Source organism: Monodon monoceros, unplaced genomic scaffold (genome assembly GCF_005190385.1).
Source record: "Monodon monoceros isolate NGI ecotype Baffin Bay Population unplaced genomic scaffold, NGI_Narwhal_1 Super_Scaffold_2, whole genome shotgun sequence".
Classification (NCBI taxonomy): domain Eukaryota; kingdom Metazoa; phylum Chordata; class Mammalia; order Artiodactyla; family Monodontidae; genus Monodon; species Monodon monoceros.
The window spans coordinates 29686822-29708657 of record NW_021703776.1 but is presented as its reverse complement, the minus strand read 5'-3'; the positions used below and the strand labels follow the sequence as shown (position 1 = coordinate 29708657).

At 34.1% G+C, this 21836-nt stretch overlaps 1 protein-coding gene across 2 annotated transcripts in view; it reads right to left on the bottom strand.

Annotated features, from left to right (window-relative positions):
- The window catches only part of RUNDC3B (RUN domain containing 3B), a 152954-nt gene that overhangs the window by 85934 nt on the left and 45184 nt on the right, over window positions 1-21836 (bottom strand). For both annotated transcript variants that reach the window (XM_029234476.1, XM_029234477.1), the window contains exons 3-4: window positions 7475-7525; window positions 1504-1637 (exon numbers count right to left, since the gene is read on the bottom strand). In XM_029234476.1, the coding sequence (XP_029090309.1) occupies window positions 1504-1637; window positions 7475-7525 (185 nt within the window). The remainder of the gene's footprint in view (window positions 1-1503; window positions 1638-7474; window positions 7526-21836) is intronic.

Genomic DNA, 21836 nt, shown 5'->3' with positions numbered 1-21836 from the left:
AGCATTCTATCTGTTGCAATGGGTCGTTCTGGTTGAAGCATGTGAAGAAAATCTACCCTCACACAGATACATAATTGGAAGAAGGAATCATTTAATAGCCTTTTCAGATAATTGTGGATGATATTCTCCTTTGGTTCTAATCAAAACTCAGTAAGTGATAATTTCTTAAAGGTTAATTGCAACATGGACTCTATAACCATATCAATGAATGTTTCATACTGTATTACGTTCTTACACCTTGAATGGATCTTTTACCCATGCATGATTTTATTATTCCACACATCAGACGCAAGAGGGAAGAGATATGGGAACGTATGTATATGTATAACTGATTCACTTTGTTATAAAGCAGAAACTAACACACCATTGTGAAGCAGTTATACTCCAATAAAGATGTTAAAAAATAAAAATAAAAAATATAAGTTATGCAGGTCTACAAAATATTGACACATTCCATTAAATAATATATATTTTTGTTAATATCAACATCAGTGTTATTAGAAAAGCATTTAAGTACTAGGAAGTTATCGAGTTAAGATGGTGAATACACTACAAGTTTTCCAAAATTCTAATTTTTACTGGAAAGCTTTAATTTTACCATTGGCAACAAATACTGTCAAGCTGTTTTTCTTGAAGGAACAGGTTTACTTCATTCATCTTTACTTATGAAATGTCTACAAAATGCCTACGTCTAAAAAGGCTATAGTTTGAATGTTTTTCTTTCAAGTAAAAATAGTATTACATGACAAAAGTGTCTAGTTCAGTTAACAATTCAAACTACTGCATGAGTACGTTTCCTTGAGACAACAACCATCACATGTCAATATGCTGTATACATACTTCCCATTTTGTCACTCAAGATATTAAAAAGACAGCTTCTCAAAGCCTTGAGATTTAATTAAACTAATAACGTTTACTTCACCATCATGGACATTAAGTGAAACTGGTTTTTGTTTTTAAGACTGAATGTATGGTGAGGAAGAACTCAATGACTACTAGTATAGTTTGATGCTACTGCTTTAATTTATGCTAAGGCACCAGTTAATTTTACCCATCATTGCTTCTGCATAAGCAGTGCAAGTATCAACCCAGTGCAAAAGGCAAGTAACATTTTGGTACTATGTGAAAATAGTTTTGACATTATGGACTGCCAGCGCAGGACACTAAGAGTCGCTGATTTAGGTAATTCAAGAAATGTAGAAACTTCATAGACTAGGAAATATTTTACTGTGCTTCTCAAAAAAGAAATTCATAGTTACTAGCTTCATACCTTCCTGCTATTTATAAGGCAAAAGTGAAGATTCAAGAGCATTCTAAAATAATTACATGCTACTAAAAATAAAAAATGAAACGAGCCTCTGAAAGATGTTAAATTTGGTCAAGTGCTTAATTCCAACAAAGAAAAGAAAGATTTTATATAGCAAAGAGCTCAAAATTTTCTATTTGGGTCAAAATTGTTTAGGATTAGATTACACGTACTGCACATTATTATTTATGCCTTACCTTAGCTCTGGAGGAACTGACATTTTCCATATTTTCAATGCTGCAGATACAGTTCTGTGAAACTTTCCGGCAAGCCACTCTGATATAGTCCCAGAAGCTACGAGGACTTTCATAACCAAACCAGGTTACTTGACCTTCAGGAGACAAATTGTAATACAAAATAAAACTAGACTAGAAATTCAAAACTCAAGAATAAAACTCTGAGAAATAAATGTCAGTAGAGTGTGCGATTGTGGAAAGGGCACCTGGGGTCAAAAAGCCTTAAGTCTGGTCCCGTTCTACCTTTACCTAGTTGTGTTACTTTGGGCAATTTATTTAATGTATCTGAATCATAGTTTTCTCAACAATAAAATTAAATTAAATGAAGTAAAAAGGGTCTAGACACTAAAAAATCTCGTATAGGTTAATATCCTGTTATTCTAACACAGTCTTTCAGAGAGCACACAGGTATGCCTCTTTGTGGTTCTAGTTAAGCGTTAATTTAAACTTCACCAGTTGCATCCTGAAGCTTCCTCTTCTTGGAAAAACAGAAAAAACTTAAAAGGCAACACTTTTTCTCCTCTTCAGAGGGATACTTCAAAGAAATGAAACAACGTGTGGTCTGTAAGTACCCATAATCAGTGAGACTCCTACATTCACTAATCATTCCCACCCATTCACTACCATTCTACCAAACCTTCATCTAACTGTCATTCATTTGCTCTCTTCTAGTCACCAACCTGTGACATGTCCTTCAGGCATTTACTATTCTAATCTTCCAGATTTGGGTAATTATGTATTGTTCAAGAACAAATGTTCTTTTGTGTGTATCTTATATTAGTATTAATATTTCTATGCAGGACTTTGAGTAGTAGGTTCAGGGGAACAATTTTTTACTCTGAATATTTTTAAATGGGACATGAGAGACATCTTAATATTTCTTCAGGTGTCTGGAATAATTATTCTTACCTAGGGAAGTTGTTCAATCTTAATGAAGAAAGATTAGCTTTTATATTTTAAAATCTCTGCTTCTTTGTTTTCAGTTAATATTTATCTCAATCTTCTTTTCCCCAGTAACACGTTCTCTCTAAGCAACATCAAAAAGAGTTAAAGTGTTCTTGTCCACAAGCAGCATTTTAGGAACAACGTCTGAAATACTTGAGTGGTGTCCAACCAGGGCAGCCCATAAGAATGACTGGGCTTCTTTTAAAAAGTTCTCATGTCTGGGCTCCACCCAAACTAAATAATCAGAATCTGTGGGGGTGGGCCTACACACTGGTATTTTTTAAAAGATCCCCCTGGCATTTCTAATAGTATGGTTACTCAACCAACAGAAAGCTCACATATCATGATAGGTAACCCCTATTCATCATGGAGGACATTTCCAAGGGCTCCTCTTCTGGTAAGCCACGTGTGATCTCTGCAGTAAGTTACTCCTCCCTACGTGCTGGCATATCACCCTGAGCTTACTTACCCTTATAATTATCTGCTTACTTGATTGTCTCACATATTAGGTGGTAAGATCACTAAGGCAAGGACTGTATCTTATTTGTCCTCAATTCTATCTCCAGCACTTAACACAGTGCTTGGCTCATAGCGGGCATTTAATAAATATTTACTAAACAAATCGACTGGTTAATCAGCACAAAACAAGATCTTAATTGCAATGCATATAGAAATTTGAATTAAAAAAATCTAATTAGTATCTTTTTACAGAAACAGCTCAGTGACAACCTGGTGTCAAGATGTCTGCATGCTAGATTATAGATATCAAATATTCTGGACAAATACATTTAGCTTTGTCTACAAATAACTAAAAATACAAAAGCATCTAGAAATCTTTACTCAAACATCTATATAACTCAAATGTCTCCTTAAAAATTAAATCTTACTACCAAAAAATACAAATCTATAGGAATGTTTATAATCTTCCTTCTTTTTCTCAATCTCTCCCCATCACTTTTCTTTGCCTCCTCTCTTCTTTAGTTAAAAAAAGTTCCTAGAACAGGATCTCAGTATAGTCTGTCTTTGGGGCAATTTTCATGTTATCAATTTGTTAGCCATTTGGAGAGGAAACAGGATGCCTAATGGTAAGAATATAAGCTTTTGAGCCTGGTGGGCCAGAATTATATCACTTTCTAGACATGCAATCTTAAGAAAATGACTTAACTTCACTCTACCAATCTGAGTTTCTTCTATAAATTGACAATAATGGTGGTATCTACATGATAATACTGCTGTGAGGATTAAATAATGTATCTGCAGCAATTAGTATACAGCCTAATACAAATATTAACAATGATTACTACTGTTATTACTATTATCATACAAATAGTCAAGAGACCCAAGGTCCCCTTGCATTGCAAAGTGGGAATGAGATGCACAGTGAAGATTTTCCCATTACTTGCTTAGAATCTAGAAAAATCTTTAAAATTTACTCCCTAATCCAACCTTTTACCATATCAACCATTCTAAATTTACCTCCCTAAAATCTAGTCTTGACTAATTTTCCTTGGCTTCTATTAATTGGGATTGTCCCGCAATTTAAAAATGAGGAATAGCTACCACGCTTCCCTCAAGAAATGGAGTACCATACACTGCCAGGGACCTCAAAAGGAGAATCACAAGATTTCTCTGGTGACTTTATTTTAAATCTTCTCATGAGTTTGGCATGACTGAGGAAATTAATTTATGAGAAGTTTCAAAGTAGAGCTGTTGAAAACCAAAAGAATATAACAAAGCCCCCTTTTGGAGGAGAGGAAACAAAGATATAGAGAAACTAAAAGTCTAGGCTTAGGTTAAACAGAAAAGGAATGGGCGCTAAATCCTTAGGATTCCTGCTATGTGTAGGATATGCTGTCTACAAGACCTTCACCCAAGAGAAAATGACAAGATTTCCTAGCTAACGAACTGAGAAACTAAACAATTAACAAAATGACATGTTGCCATGACTTGCAGGGCCTTAAGTATACCAGTAGTATCTTCCCAACACTGCTACCTACTCAACAAACTAGATGAGAGGATGACTTGGCTTGATTCTGCCTTCCTTTCTCTTTCATGTGCATCATTTCCAAAATGAAGTTTTTAAATCAAGACCCTGAATTTTTCACATTCAGAAGGATGTGGGTTAAGAGTCCCTTGTTAGAACCTCCAAATGAACTCTCATGTAAATTGTCCATGTATCCTAGGGTTTTATTTAAATAATTAAATAATTTCTGCATCTATGAAAAAGGTTGAAGTTAATTAAAAATAGTGGAAGTGTTCAATTGGTTATTTGAGATATTATTACTTGAACATCACTTTTACTTAAACACAGATTAACTGCTAGCAAAAGATGTACTTGGGCTATTAGTCTGTAACCAGTATTCAACAGGAAAATTAAAAAACAAAGCTACAGGGTGATCATGCCTTTAAAAATAATTATTGAGGTAATAAATAATCACTCCAAAGATATTCTCATTTCCTTTAAAAAGGACCAGAAAAGCAAATCACATAGCAAGAAACTGACTAGCCTACATTTTGAAGAAATTTTATTCAGGAGAAGAATTATGCTGTCACTAACAATTCTCTTTTTAACGTTGCTGACAAGTGTAAGTGTATAAAGTGCTTTCAATTTTATATGCTTTTAGTAGTTGACTTTTTACCAAAGACAAAGTTAAACAAGCTTTTCAAAACTTATTCCCAACCCATCAATCCAACTCTAATTCATTTTAGGCACAGAAATAAATGGTGAAAGTTTGCTAGACTAAAAGATCTGCTACTAACCAGCTACGTGATGTCTTTCCCACTAAACTGCCTCATTTTCAGCAACTTAAAATGGCCTGTGATCTCTAAGATCCAATGTTATTCTAAAATTACTCTTCTATATTATTTAACTTAGACACCTAACTTAATATTACTTTAGATACCTACCTTAATATTTTTTAAGGTATCTAACTTAAATAATATAGTCACATCATGCAATATACTCGTGTTTTGCTTTTATCTTATTTTATGGCAAGATGAGACCTTCTAAAAACAAGAACTAAACTTTCCAAAGTGGTTCTCTAGTAGTGGCTAATGACACATCATCTTTTGATAATATAAAATATAAATGAATCTGTTAAGTGACTTCCTTTCTCCACCCTTTGTATTAGTACTTCGCTATGTAAAGAGCCAATGTAAGACTGGTCTCACAAGCTGAAGTTTTGTTAGTGCTACAATATATCACCTAGATGATAACAACAAAGACTATTACCTTGGAGCTGCTATTCATCTAGACAAGCAATAAAATACAGTCCCATTTTAATTTTAATAAGCTACTCTGATATTGCAAAAGTTTCAGATACTTAAAGGAAACTGGTTACTTATGGATTTATTGTTGCTAATATATTAATATTTCAGTATTTAACTTTTCACTGTAAATTTTATAGCAGCAATCCTAAATTTCTTACTGCTAACTTATGAAAATTAGTTTAATATTTTCTACTATCTTTTTACTGAATAGAGAAAATTCCCATTTCAACAAAAGGTCAGAATCTTTTCCTTTTAAAAAGTACTACTATTAGTTGAAGCTTATATTTATTAGACAACCCAGGTTTGAAAGTAAAATTACGACCTTGATTAATTTTCTAGATAAAGTCTCATGTTAATGTTTTTTAAAAAAGAACAAATTTAAACACTTAAAAAAAACCCTTTAATTACACTTTCAGCTGATCTGAACAAATCTGAGTCTAGATTAGATACTCAACTGTACTTATACTGCTAGCTCACTATGTTACTTACAAGATGCCTCAAGTAAATCATTTAGCAACTATGAATCACAGTCACTAATCTATAAAATGTAATTACTACCCTTTGGTACTGACAATTAATGTCTTGTTCACTGGTAAGGAATTTATCACAAACAAACATCTAAAGTATGCATCTACACCATAAAAATTAGTCAATTCTTAATCTTCCAAAACAAAAAAATATTGAGATAGCCAGGTTCACCAAAAATCTGAAAACTGAATTTTACTTAATAGGCTTTTTTATCCAGGTAATTTTACCATCTTTCCAAGCAGAGTTCAAAGGTTTTGTTTTTTTCTTCCACCAGCATTTTTTAACATAAAGCTTAGAATACCAGTAGACTGAATTAGAGTACCGAGGGCTGACGTCCACACAGAGAGCCACGCATAAATGTGTAGCCCTGAAGAAATCAAGCATAATGTGTTTCAGTAGTGACTAAGGTTATACACAGGGGACATTAAATTGTTTAAAGTGATTGTTTGTGGGGATCAGGATTGAGGAAATGAGAAGACAATTGTTTTCTACTTTCTACCTTTCTTATAAGTAATCTTTAAAAATAATAACTATGTATTTCTTTTCTAAGTGAAAAATATAATAAAAGGCTAGGTCATTAGCACAGAGGCCTAGCAGTACTTTGCATACAACAGGAACTCAATAAAAAAGTTTTGAGTAAGTGAATAAAGGCATATATTCTACCTGGAAGAAAGGAAACTAAGGAATATATTTCCACTAGTGGTTCAAGAACAGTGAAACAGTTACTGTTGACAGCGCCCATGTATGTTTTACTGAGTAACTCTGGAAATTCACACAGCTTCCCTGAGACCCACTTTGCATGTAATACAAATATTACTACACAGCACTTACAAAACTGAGAAAATAACCAATAAGTCTTATATTATAATAAAATATAAATAACACAGAGATGCATGATTAATAAAATTGTGCTTAAAACCATGAAACTTAATAGAAATATAGAGGGGTCATGTAGGAGAAGGAGAGCAAATGGATTATTAATTGTGTGGATTCACAAAAAGCTTTTGATTTAAAAATTAGCATAAAGCATAGTTCTGCCCTCTGGATTAACAAAAACAAAAATAGAAAGCTTTGCAAAACCCATGCAATGTACTAAGAAAGATCACTTAACTGATACAGCCCTCCCCAGTAAGTCAATTCCATGCTGCCGTGCAGCTCAGTGGCAGGAGGCATCACCAGCATAGAGTACCTTGAAGAGGTATTTGGAGATGAGCCAGCCATCGGCAACTTTGGGAAATCTCTTTAAAAAAAATAAACAACAACAACACACAGATATTTAAGAAACCTGACATCAAGTTTACAATAGCAAACTGAACGGCCCCAATAAGATGGCTACACATAATCTTGATGCAGTAAACATCACTTTTACCTAATAAATAAAATGAACTCAATGAACATGAATTGAGCTCATGCTCTACTCGGCACGGAAATCAAGCTGGTCCCTGTAGCCTATTCTATTGGAGATGATAGGATGTCTTTAAGTCACAGAAATACATGAGAAGCTATTTTTCCCTGTCTACTTTCACCTCCATTATTCTTAGCCAAACATAAAGAAGCCTGACTGAATTTGCTAGCTTTGCACCTCAAAATTTATACGATTGGTTAGAAAAAGTACTCACTTATTGAACTATACGGCTTAGAAAGGTTTCAACTTTAAAAATAAATATACTTTTTTTACTGTTAACTTTTCTAAAAGTTATAAAATTCATTTTGAAGAGCAGTTGTTTCTTTTTTTGGTCTAAGCAGAGTTAAAGTTTGTATGTCTTTTTTTTTTTTCAGAATTATGAGAACAGCACTTAAATATCTAGTAAAATGTTCTTCAGTTTAACCAATGTTGACTAAATGCCTACTTCATGCAAAATACTGTTTTTCCTACAGCTTCCAATTATTGTTTAACAATCACCATCTGGAAAAGTACTATAAATTCTTGCCTATGTTGTTTGGCAATTCCTATACAGGAAAACTCCAAAGCCAAATTTCTGAAGTCATATTCCCAACAGATGATATCTTTTTGTTTCATAAGCAAACACTGAAATCTCCCATAGGACATGGTTCCACACCTTTCCAAATACTTTATGAAACTAAACAAAAACCAACCAACCAAACACAGTCAGTAGTGTATAAAAAAATGAAAGGAAGGAGATATATATATAGCTGTGCTATTGGTCACTTCTATGTCTCTACTATTCACCTCTATCCTCCTATTTGTATCACTGTAAATGAATATTAAATTTGGAAACACATATCCAAAAGGATCTATAACCAAAAGGTACCCTAGTTAAGCCCATGTTAAAACATAATGCTCTTTCTATAACTACAACAAACAAAATGAAAATCTCTCCGCATTAAATGTAAATCAGAACAGAATGCTTTTCATTGAAAATATTAAGAATACCAATTCTTAATGTTTAAACCATATTTACTAGCTCTGCCTTGAAAGTTATGTATCTTACTTGTAGTCATTTACGTAATCAAAAGTTATCAAAGTAAAAACAATTTCCAGGAAAACCATACTTAAAGTAATTTTACTTCAAAAAATGTATCAAGTAAAATGTATCATGTCCAGATTTATGTCATGGCTTAATCAATCCTTGGTACAAAATGGGAAACAACTACTGAATCTATTATGAAGCTCAATTTATAGTTTAGGGTTTTTTTTTAAGCTTTTAATATGTTAGACTTTATGCCCTGGTTATGCATGTTATTTTGATCCTGGCTATGGAACACCATGTGAAAATTTTAACAATTAAAACATTTTCACTTATTTGTAGGCATTAATTGCTTTAATCATAATTTAATATCTCACTCTAGGTCAGTTATAAGCAACAAGAAGCATCCAGACCAAATGACAATCCACAAGATTCCAAATTATCTGTAGTCAAATTTCAACACCACTCTCATTTTGTAGATGGGAAAGGAGAGGCCCAGAGAGAGCCTGCCTAGACCCAGCACACCCCTGTTCCCTGTAGCCTCATACTGATCTACTCCTTTGGCTACAGACAAGATCTGACACATGGAGAGAATCAGTCAGCTGGCTTTTCTGGTTGGATATGAGTTCTCACTACAGCCTCAGAAATAGGAAAAATAATGGGGCAGTAAACATGCACTGAGAATGAGGTAAATATTTTTCATATAAAATTTAAAGTCTTAGCTTAGTTGCTCCCCAAAATATATATATAAATGAACGACAAAGCTTACATTATTTCAAAGTGGCTCAAGGAGTGCTTGTTAGAAAACGTTTTCATTTGCAGTTGAAATTAAAACTTTTGTTTTAAAGTATACAATATTAAATATTTATTTAAATATATTTATAACATAAAATACATAATATCACATATAAAATATAGGATATTAATATATAAAATACATAAAATTTCTTTACATATTTAAAATATATGATGTTAAGACAGTTGAGACAAGACCAAATAAACTGAAAGTGTTTTGTTCAAGAACAAAATTCATTCAAATGTACCATTATAATTATATAATATACTGTGATATTAGGTGTTAGTTTCTGAAATTTCAGCCAAAAGAAGAACCTACTCAGAAATAGATATGCGGGGACTTCCCTGGTGGTCCAGTGAGTAAGACTCCACGCTCCCAATCCAAGGGGCCTGGGTTCAATCCCTGGTTGGGGAACTAGATCCCACATGCATGCCACAACTAAGAAGTCCGCAGGCCACAACTAAGAAGTCCACATGCCACAACTAAAGATCCTGCATGCAAAGATGCCACATACCGCAACTAAGACCCAGCACAGCCAAAATAAATAAATAAATAAATATTTTTAAAAAAAGAAATAGATATGCGATGAAAGAATGCTTAATCATACTGAAGATACCGTGTCTTCTGACTCAAAAAGTATATACTTTTCAAAAACAAATAAATGAAAGTAAAACAACTTTATAATCTTTATATTAAGGTGGAAAATGGCCATCATACAGAAAAGATTACTGACCATGGCTTTATTCTTTTTTTTGCGGTACACGGGCCTCTCACTGCTGTGTGGCCTCTCCCATTGCGGAGCACAGGCTCCGGATGCGCAGGCTCAGCGGCCATGGCTCACGGGCCCAGCCGCTCCGCGGCATGTGGGATCTTCCCAGACCGGGGCACGAACCCGCGTCCCCTGAATCCGCAGGCGGACTCTCAACCACTGCGCCACCAGGGAAGCCCCCTGACCATGGCTTTAAACACATGAATCAGCCTTGGTGATAAGACTGAATATAATTCTAATCCATAAATATGATATTTATTCCATGTTTTCATGTTAGCCCTTGTTATAACTTCAGCTTTCTAATTATTTTGATTTCTTTGACGAATGAGCTCCATTATCATGACTGATAAAATTTGACAACTACGTAGAAGGTGAACCTTTTGCCTTTGTTGTATTTAGTCTAATTTTCTTTCTCTCTGTGTATATACTCTGCTAATAAGGTTACAGGTAGATGACTTTATTTTTACGTGATCCAAGATGGATTCCTGAAAAGATCCCTAGATGGACTGATTTGTAAACCGACTGCTATTTATAAGGCAAATAACAAAACTGATTATAAATGATCAGATAGTAAGTCAGAATTTTCACAAGTTTTCTTTTTAAACTAGCAATACCAGATAGCATATACTCTCTTCTGTCACTGATAATAATAATGTGCAAGTTCTTATTGTTTGACATTTTGAATCTTCAACCATGTATTTATATGTAAGAGAAAAATCATTCAGTGAAGCAATATTTACAACTGCATTATGTACTGTAATTAAGCTAACAATGAAACAATATTATCTTCTTTTCTATGTAGCCATTTTCGATTTTTTAATAGCTTCTGAAATTAAAATTTAATATTATATATGATATCTTAAACTTTTTAAAAGTTTACTTTAAAATGCCATTTACAGGTAGATGCTAGGTACATTAGAAAAAGTATTTGGCTATTTGATTCAACAATTTTTAAAAACTGAGCACCAAAATCATGCAAATATTTTACATTTGAAAAGTCATAGTGACTTGAAAGAAAAGGAACGTACGAAGAATAAAAATATTAGGTTATATGCATCAACAACTCATTGAGATTAGAAAATTAGAAAGGTGTAGGAACTGAAATTATGATGCTTTCCAAAGATGAATTAAAGTCCATTAAATTGTGCAATCTTTTCCATGTTCTATAAAATGAGAAATATTTACTTCCTTTAAATGAGCAATGTTTGAGCATTAAAAGTGATCAAAACTGTTGCTGAAATTATGTAACAAAAAATTTTCTCAAGAAAACAACTTTCCACTACTGAAAATAAACTATGATTTGATTATTACAAGTACTGTAAGTTGCTCTATGCTAATTTGCAAAAATCATAAGGTCAAACTGGAAATGTCCCATTATTCTTCTGGCAGAAACTCAAAGGGCTACAAACACAGATAAACAAACATGAACTACCATCAGAGACCATCAATTCCTGCTAAATCCAAGAATTCGGAATTACCTGGTAGAATCATAAATTTTTTTAACTCTCTCATATATTTAAAAAAAAACACTAAAAATATCCTAGGCAATTTTATCAATAGTAGCTATTATTTAATTAATCTTTTCATAATACTTTCTATGTAGTACTCCCTCTCAGAAGCCAAATCTAAATTGGAATTCTTGAAGGGGTTTTGAAAGTGAAGTTCATGTAAAATAAACTTGAAAGATTCTCCAGGGATAACAAAGTTTAAAACTATTAATAAATCTCTCCTTCTATAAATAAGAAAAATATTTAAATTTGGAGGCTAAAATGACTCCTTGAAAATTACGGTTTGGTTACAAAATATAAAAACTGTTTAGTCTGTATCTCCTAATAAGTACAAATATTTGAGATACTTTTCTTGCTCTTCACCCCAAAATGCCTACAACAAATACAGTTATTAAGAGTACTATGACAATCACATAGCTCCAAAGAGAAGCAAATAACCAAGTATGTGGGAATAGTCTGTTTCAGAATTTTAGACATTCAAAACCATATAAAGTACTACAAAACTAAGAAAAATATTTTAGACGTTTCAAAACAGAAATAAACTCTCAAATGAAAAATAAGAGTAAAATAATAAACTACCAATATTAATCATGTAAGAAGACTAATATCAAGGGAGAAAAAGGTCACTGATCAAAATGGGTTATATAAAAACTAGTTCCACATGATGTAAATAATTAGTTCTTTTCTATTCCAGACTAATTTAAAAAACTCACTCCACAAAAGAAGCAGGCAGGGTTTCCCTGGTGGCGCAGTGGTTGAGGGTCCGCCTGCCGATGCAGGGAACACGGGTTTTTGCCCCGGTCCGGGAGGATCCCACGTGCCACGGAGCGGCTGGGCCCGTGAGCCATGGCCGCTGAGCCTGTGCGCCCGGAGCCTGTGCTCCGCAACGGGAGAGGCCACAACAGTGAGAGGCCCGTGTACCGCAAAAAAAAAAAGAAAAACAAAAGGAGGCAAAGGTCATAATAAAAATATTAGGAAAAAAGATGAATAAACATGAACTTACATTCAATCTCATTTGTAAATAAAAACAAATTAAAATAACAAAATGTTTTATATATTTCATATTAATAGAAGACCAAAAAAAGATCTTTTCCCCTTACCAAATTAAAACTTAAAAATATTAATATAATAATATAATGAGGATATGAGAAAAATAACCACATATATTATTGTTGGTACAACCTTTCTGATAGACAATATAGCAACATATATTAAACATAACATAGCATATATATCATAATGTGCATACCCTTTAATTTCAGTAATTACAATTCTAAGAATTCATTAGCTATTATCAATAATATAAAATAATTTTAAAGAAATTAGAAAACTATGTAAAAAAATTTTCAGTGATATATGACAGTATGTTTATGAAAGGGAAATTTGGTAAAAAACTTTGGTAAGCAAAAAGGATATTAATTATGGTTCATTCATACAATGGAATATTATATATTTGTTTAAAAATGAAATGGAAATATACACACGGAAATAGAAAACAGATGCTCAAAATCTTGTACATCAATGTTACAACAGTACTAGTTATAAGAGAAAAAATGGAAACAATCTAAATGTCCATTAGATGATTAATGGAGGGACATCCCTGGTGGCTCAGTGGTTAAGAATCCGCCTGCCAATGCAGGGGACACAGGTTGATCCCTGGTCCGGGAAGATCCCACAAGCCGTGGAGCAACTAAGCCCGTGCTCAGCCCGCGTGACTTGAGCCCGTGCTCCACAACAAGAGAAGCCACTGCAATGAGAAGCCCGCGCACCGCAAGGAAGAGTAGCCCCTGCTTGCCACAACTAGGGAAAGCCTGCACGCAGCAACGAAGACCCAATGCAGCGAAAAATAAATAAATAATATTAATAATAAATTAATTAAAATGATTAATGGTTACACAAAATGTGGTGTGTCTATATAATGAAATATTAGCCATAAAAAGGAATGAAGTACTGGTACCTGTACAACATGGATGAACCTTGAAAACATGCTAAATGAAAGAAGCCAAACATAAAAGCCACACATTTTATGATTTGATTTACATGAAATGTCTAGAAAAGTAAATCCATAAGGACCAAAAGTGTATTAGTGGTTTCCAGGAAATGGTGGGGAGGAGAGCAGAGGAAGTGAGTGCTTAGTGGGTATACATTTTTTTTGTAAAGAAATTTAATTTTATTCTAAGAATTTGAAATAGAGGGATTTAATCAGAACTGGGCTTTATTTTCTTTTCTTTGTACTTTTTTTTTTTTTTTTTTACTTTGGCTGTGATGGGTCTTCGTTGTGGTGCACTGGGTCTACCTTGCAGCGTGCAGGTTCTTCATTGCTGTGTGTGGGCTTCTCTGGTTGCGGCACACGGGCTCCAGAGCGCGAGGATTCAGGAGTTGCTGAGCGCAGGCTTAGTCGCCCAGCAGCATGTGAGATCTTAGTTCCCCGACTAGGGATCGAACCCACGTCCCCTGAATGGTAAGGCAGTTTCTTAACCTCTGGACCACCAGGGAAGTCCCTAGAGTTCTTTTTTTTTTTTTTTTTTTTTGCGGTACACGTGCCTCTCACCGTTGTGGCCTCTCCCGTTGCGGAGCACAGGCTCCGGACGCGCAGGCTCAGTGGCTATGGCTCACGGGCCCAGCGGCTCCGCGGCATGTGGGACCGGGGCATGAACCCGTGTGCCCTGCATCGGCAGGCGGACTCTCAACCACTGCGCCACCAGGGGAGCCCCCTAGAGTTCCTTTTTAATGTAATGAAAATGTTCTGGAACTGACAGTAGTGATAGTTTCACAACACTGTGAATACTAAAATCCAAGGAATTGTACACTTTAAAATGGTTAAAATGGTGAACTTTATGTTATTTGAATTTAATTTCAAGTCTTAAAATACTAATAAAACAAAATGAAATGGAAAAATATAATATGGCCAATACTAAGGGCAAAATACAGGTCATAACGAAGAAAATACACATATTGTCTATGTATATACATTCATATGTATATACGCAGATAATTTACATGACAGATATACAAAAAGTTGCCAGCTGCAATTATATCTGGTATTTCTGGAAGTTTTTATTAATACTTCCTATGGCTTTATATTTGAACCTCTTGTTATTTTTACATGGAGTAGGGGTAAGAGGAAAGGCCAAAAAAGACTGGCAGTCCAAGAACACAAAATATACAGAAAGGGGTTAAATTAAGGAATCGTGCTAGAGGTTTATAATTTTCTTTCTATCTTTCCTTTTTTTAAAACATAGTAGAACATTAACAAGAATACAAACAAAGTTAAGTAGTCTACATGGCCAGTATGGGCTAAAATCTTAAAATGAAGAAAGAGGTTTTTCAAAAGGCATCAGAAAAACAAGAAATGATAAGGGCTATAAGCTTAGAAGTAAATAAAAGTTTAGGAATATGATTTTAATCAAAAAAGCTACATGAGGAATATGGAAATCTGAGTGATGCTTAAATTTTTCCAGTTACCTTTTTTGTTTTAACCATACTTGCTTTAGAGACTAAAGCTCTCTGTTTTTAGAATCTACATAGTTGTTTAGTTACTACCAAACCTTAAATTTACTATATTATATATAGGTTAATTTTATTTCCTATACAATTTAAGACACTGAACCAAATTTACCATGCTACATATAACCCTGGATGTTTCAAGAATTTTTTGAATATTATGATTTCCTGAGATACAAAATCTGCTGAAGGTTTCCTACATTTCCAAGTATATAATGGAAGTACATTCCAAGTTCAAAGTGGCCTTGTCCACTGTCTAAAAGCCAAACTTTGGTAACCGTCGGAGCCACTTTCTTATCTATTGTATCATATTTTTTTGGCCGGAGTAGGCGGGTTTTATTGGGTGAGTTGTGTTCTTATGTTACAACAGAAACAATTCAAGTCTCATTTTGTGTGCAAACCAAGAATCAAAAGTTGGAAAACCTTCAAAAATGAACAAAGAAAATTCAAAAGCCAAATGGATAGGTTTATCTTTACCCATTGTTTCTAAAAGTGTTATTACTACACTTCAAAAGGTGGCCTCATGGGGCGGTAACTGTTTATCATTTAAGTCAGGAAGAGCTTTGAGGTTCAAGCCAGTGTTCCTGAACAATGCTTAGGTATCATAACAGTTCAACTGGATTGGAGAAATTCTAAAATGTCAAGTCACAGGCGTTCTACCTTATTTTAAGAGTCTGAATCCAGATACTATCAGAGAAAAAAACAAAAACAAAAAAGCCCAAAAAAACCAACCCAGAGTTTAGTACTCTGGGGCTCAAGAAGTAGGAATTTCTCAGAGTTCTGTTTTCCAGCAAATATTCACTATGTGCCTACCATATCCCAGGCACTGTTATAGAAATGTGGGATACATCAATGAACAAAACAGGCAAAGATCTTTACCCTAACGAAGCTTACATTTTAGCAGAGGTAAAGGAATATAATAAACAATAATCATAATGAGCAAATCTCGTAATACATTAGAAGCTAAGACTTTAAAAAAAAAGTAGGACAGGGGCTTCCCTGGTGACGTAGCAGTTAAGAATCTGCCTGCCAATGCAGGGGACATGAGTTCGGGCCCTGGCCTGGGAGCATCCCACATGCTGCAGAGCAGCTGGGCCCGTGCACCACAGTTGCTGAGCCTGCGCTCCAGAGCCCGTGCTCTGCCACTAGAGAAACCACGACAAAGAGAAGCCAGCAGACCGCAATGAAGAGTAGCCCCTGCTCACCGCAACTAGAGAAAGCCCACACGCAGCAGCAAAGACCCAACACAGCCAAAAATAAAAACAAATAAATTAATTAATTAAAAAAAAAAAAAAGTAGGACAGGGAAAAGAGGTCAGAAGTGCTTGGGGTGAAAGGAGGAAAGGTGAGTTATAATTTAAAATATACTGCTAAAGCAATTATACTCCAGTAAAGATATTAAAAAAATAAAATAAAATATACTGGAAGGGTTTAGGCTTCAATGAGCAGTTTTGAAACAGATGGGGAGTTAACCATTTGGATATCTAGGAGAAGTGCAATGGTGCTCTATGACAGCAATGTGTCTGGTATAGTCAAGAAAAAGGAAAAGACCCATGAGGCTAGAGCACACCAATTTAAAAACAAAAAAAGGATTCTCTGTACATAAGTATAATGGGGAAACAATGTTTGGAATCAAGACGAAAATCTAAACTGAATGTGAGTCAGCAAGCCCAATGTTAGTAAGTATAATTAGCAGATTAATTCATAGGAAATTTGATATATTCAATAGTATGTCATTATATTTGGTCATTTTTTCTTCAATTAGTAGTGTATTGCTAATTGATAGGCTTTAGTCCTCTATGATACTCAGAAGATTTTTCATTTTAATCAGTTATTTTCCATATAACCTTTACAAAATTCGCTACTGTATCCCATCCCCACACCACCTAGCTGAAGTTTACAAGATTGTTTCCTTTTTTTTTCAAGATTGTTTCTGACCACTTTACTGCTAAATTTCATATTTTTCTTAAACTGTCTGGTCTACAATACACTACTATAATCAAAGTCACAGATGACATTTTAAAAAATGAAATTTTATTTTAGACATTTGCTGTATTTTATAAGCATTTTAATGACTGTTAACTCTATGTGTAAATGATTGTTGAGATATTTTATACCACTATCTTGATTAGTTTTTTGGTGGACTGGAATATTTCAAATGTTCTTTCTTCCAGAAAAGTAATATCCTTCTTGATATTTACATATATCTTATGCTTAACATTTTTAAGGGAGATTAGAGTAATTTAATCAACAAAGAATTCAGTATGTGTGGGCAAGCTTTTTTTTTTTTTTTTTTTACAGGAAGCAGACTTTATTTCACAGCATTTACCAAAGTAGCATCCAGAGATGGTGAATAGACATAACATTTTCCTAGTGTCCAGAGATGGTGAATAGACATAAATATAACATTTTCCTTGAAAATAAGTTTAACAAATTTTTAAAAAGAATGAACGAGCTTCTTTTTTTAAATTGAAATATAGTTGATTTACAATATTGTGTTAATTTCTGCTGTACAGCAAAGTGATTCAGTTATACATACATACATTCTTTTTTTAATATTCTTTTCTATTATGGTTTATCATAGGATATTGAATACAGTTCCCTGTGCTATACAGTAGGACCTTGTTGTTTATCCATTCTCTATATAATAGCTTACATCTGCTAACCCCAAACTCCCACTCCATCCCCTCCCCAATGCTCTCCCCCTTGGCAACCACAAGACTGTTCTCTATGTCTGTGAGTCTGTTTCTGATTCATGGATAAGTTCATTTGTATCATATTTTAAATTCCACACATAAGTGATATCATATGGTATTTGTCTTTCTCTTTCTGACTTACTTAATTTAGTATGATAATTTCTTGCTGCATCCATGTTGTTGCAAATGCCATTATGTCGTTCTTTTTTTAAAATTTTATTTTTTTCAATCTCCCATAAAAAATGAAATTTTAATTTTTATTTGAGGTACTTTTATACCCCTTTCTTGTGTGGAGCCTTCCCTGACCCATCCAAGCAGAAAGGATTATTCATCCTTTTGCACTACATCACCCTCATTAATAGTTCTACTATGACTCAACGACACTATTATACATCATTATTTCTTAATGTATCCTCCCTTTGCCCTCCAAAACTGAGTTTCATGTGAAAGCATGCCTGATTAATCTTCGTATCCCATCCCCTAGCACAGGGTCTACATGGACTGCTAAATAAGAGAATGAATGGGATAAAGAGAATAGGGTGTGTATGTGTGGAAAAGATTAGGGGAAAACGGAAAAAAAGAGGAGGGCATTCGTACAATGTCAAATTTAAAGCATCTGCTCCAGAAAAAGTATAGGGAACTCACACTATGGCTCATTTCCAAAGCAGAGGAAAAGTGAGTTACATTTAGCCAAGAAACATGTGAAGGGCTGACAGTAAAGGAATTTTCCTTGGGGTTTCCTTCTACTGTGCTTTATGAAAAACTACTCAACTTCCTAAAGTAAGTTGGGATCAATAAGGGGTAATTTTAAGTATTACAATGAAAGAGCGGGATCCTCACCATTTTAATATGTTTTAATGGAAAGTGATAAAATTTGAGGGAGTTATAAATATATATTTTAACCTATAGTAAATTTACCGTTGGTATACAGTTCTATGATTTTTTTTAAATGCAAGCAGTCATGTGACCATGTCCATAAGACACATAACAGTTCCACCCATCCAAAAAACCTCCTTCATGCTGACACTATATAATCAACACCCCCAAACTCTAACCCCTGATAACCAGAGAAGTCTGACACAATAGTTCAGCTTTCTCTAGAATGTCATATAAATGGAAGCATACAGTATCTAACCTTAAGAGTTTCACTTCTCTCACTTAGCATAATACATTTGAGATTCACGCAGGTTGTTGTGTGTAGAAAGAAGTTTTTCCTTTTATCGCTCACTTTGTCCATTGTATGGATATATAACAGTTGGTTTATCTAGTCATCACATAAAGGACATTTGGGCTGTTTCCAGTTTTTAGTGATTATGAATAAGGCTGCTATGAACAGGTCTTTGTGTAAAGATAAGTTTCCATTTCTCTTGAGTAAAGGAGTGAGATTTCTGGGAAACTATTCTGCATTCCCACCAGTAACACATGAGAGTTCCAATTTCTCCACATCCCCACTAGAACTTGGTATAGGTGTGCAGTAGGGCCTGATTGTGGTTTTAATTGCACTTCCCAAGTACCTAATGATATTGAGCACATTTTCATATGTTTCCTTGCCATTTGTGTATTTTCACTGGTGAAGTATCTGTTCGAACCTTTTGCCCATTTTTAAATTGGGTTAGTTCTTTTCATAATATTACATGTTTATAGTTCTTGGGATATCCTGGACACAAGCCCTTTGCCAAATATGTGATTTGCAACTATTTTCTCCCAGCCTATGGCTTGTCTTACTCTCTTAACAATGTCTTCTGGAAGACAAAAGTTATTAATTTTGATGAGGTCAACACTTCATTATTTTTTGCTTTTATGGATTATGCTTCTATTGTTTTATCTAAAATCTGTTTGCCTAATTGAATGTAACAAAGATGTTTTATATTCTTAAGGTTTTTATACTTTTACATTTAGTCTATAATCCATTTTGAATTAATTCTTGTATGTGGTGTGAGGTAAGACTCATAGTTCATTTTTTGCATACAGTAATCCCATTGTTCCAGCACCATTTGTTGAAAAAGATTATCAATTCACCAGTGAATTGCCTTTTCATCTTAGCCAAAACCAATCAAGCATATTTGTGTGCCTCTATTTCTGGACTCTGTTCCATTCCACTGATCTATATGTAAAAGCTTTCACCAATAACACACTCTTTTAATCATTGTATCCTGACCATCTTGAAATCAGAGAGCTTGAGTGTCCAACTTTGTTCTTCCCTTGTGAAATTGTTTTGCCTTTTCTACTTACTTTGTTTAGCCATTTATAGAATCTGCTTGATATCTACAAAAAAACCTGCTAAGATTATGAAAGTGCATTGAATCTATCGATCAATACAGACATCTTAACAATATTAAGAACTGACATCTTAACAATGTGGAGTTTTAGAGTAATTATCTCGTCTAAAATGTCAATAGTACTAAGGTTGAGAAACCCTGCTGCAGACATCTGTAGATGCCTGCTACTGAATGTTTGTATCTTACTGAATGTTTGTGTCTCCCCAGTATTGAAACCTAATCCCCAAGATGATGGTATTTGGAAGTGGGGCGCTGAGGAGGTTATCACATCATAAGCCCTCATGAATGGGATTAGGGCCTTATAAAAGAGACCGAGAAAGAGCCCTCACTCCTTCCACCATGTGAAGACACAGCAAATTTCTGTTGTTTATAAGCCATCCAGTCTATGGTATTCTGTTAAAGTAATCCAAATGCACTAAGACCATTTAAGGAAGTTCTCTTCTCATACCTAGTTTACGGAGCAGTTTTATCATGAATTAATGTTTTTAGTCTGTTAATAAAATGAAATACATGAACTGATTTTCAAATACTGAAATGTCCTTGCATTCCAGGGCTTGATTTGTTAATATTTAATTGAGGATTCCAGTATCTATTTCCATGAGGGGTAGTGGTATACAGTTTCCTTTCCTTGTAATATTTTGTCTAGTTTTGCATCAGGCTAATGCTGACCTCATAAGATGAAGTGAGAAATATTCTCTCCCCTCCTATTTTCTGGTAAAGATTGAGTGGGATTATTATTATTTCTTTCTTAAGTCATTGGTCACAATCAACAGTAAAACCATGTAGGCCTGGAGTTTCATTTGTTGGAAGGTTTTCAACTACTTGTTCAATCTCTTTAATAGATATAGGCCTAGTCAACTTATCTGTTTCTTTGTAACTCTTGTTAGGATTTGTCTTTGAAGAAACTGGTCCATTTCATCCAAGTCAAATTTATGTTAACAGCTGTTCATAGAATTTACTTATCCTTTGAATATAGGGTCTATAATGATATGTCCACTTTCATTCCTGATACTGGTAACTTGCGTCTTCTCTTTTTCTTGGTCACTGTAACTAGAGGTCTATGAATTTTATTGATGTTTAAAAAAAAAAGCCTTTCACATGATTGGTTTTATCTACTGTTTTTAATTTTATCAATTTCTGCTTTTATCTTTATTGTTTTGTTCTTTCCACTTGCTTTGGGTTTAGTTTTCTCATTTTTCTAGTTTCTTAAGGTGGAATCTTAGCTTATTAACTTTAAACCTTTCTTCTTTTCTAACATAAGCTTTTAATGACTTAAATATGCCTCTAAGCACTGCTTTAACTGCATCCCATAAACTTGGATATGATGCATTTCATTTTGCATTTAGTTCAAAATACTTGCTAATTTTCCTTGAGACTTCCTCTTTGACCCATGAGTTACTTACAATTTTTTTTTAATTCCCAAATATTTGGTGATTTTTCAGATCTTTCTGTTCTCAATTTCTAGTTTAAGTCTGTTACAGTCAGAGAACATATTTTGAATGATTTTAATTCTTTCAAATGTGTTAAGGTTGGTGTTATGGCTCAGAATAAGATATTTTTGAATGTCCCAT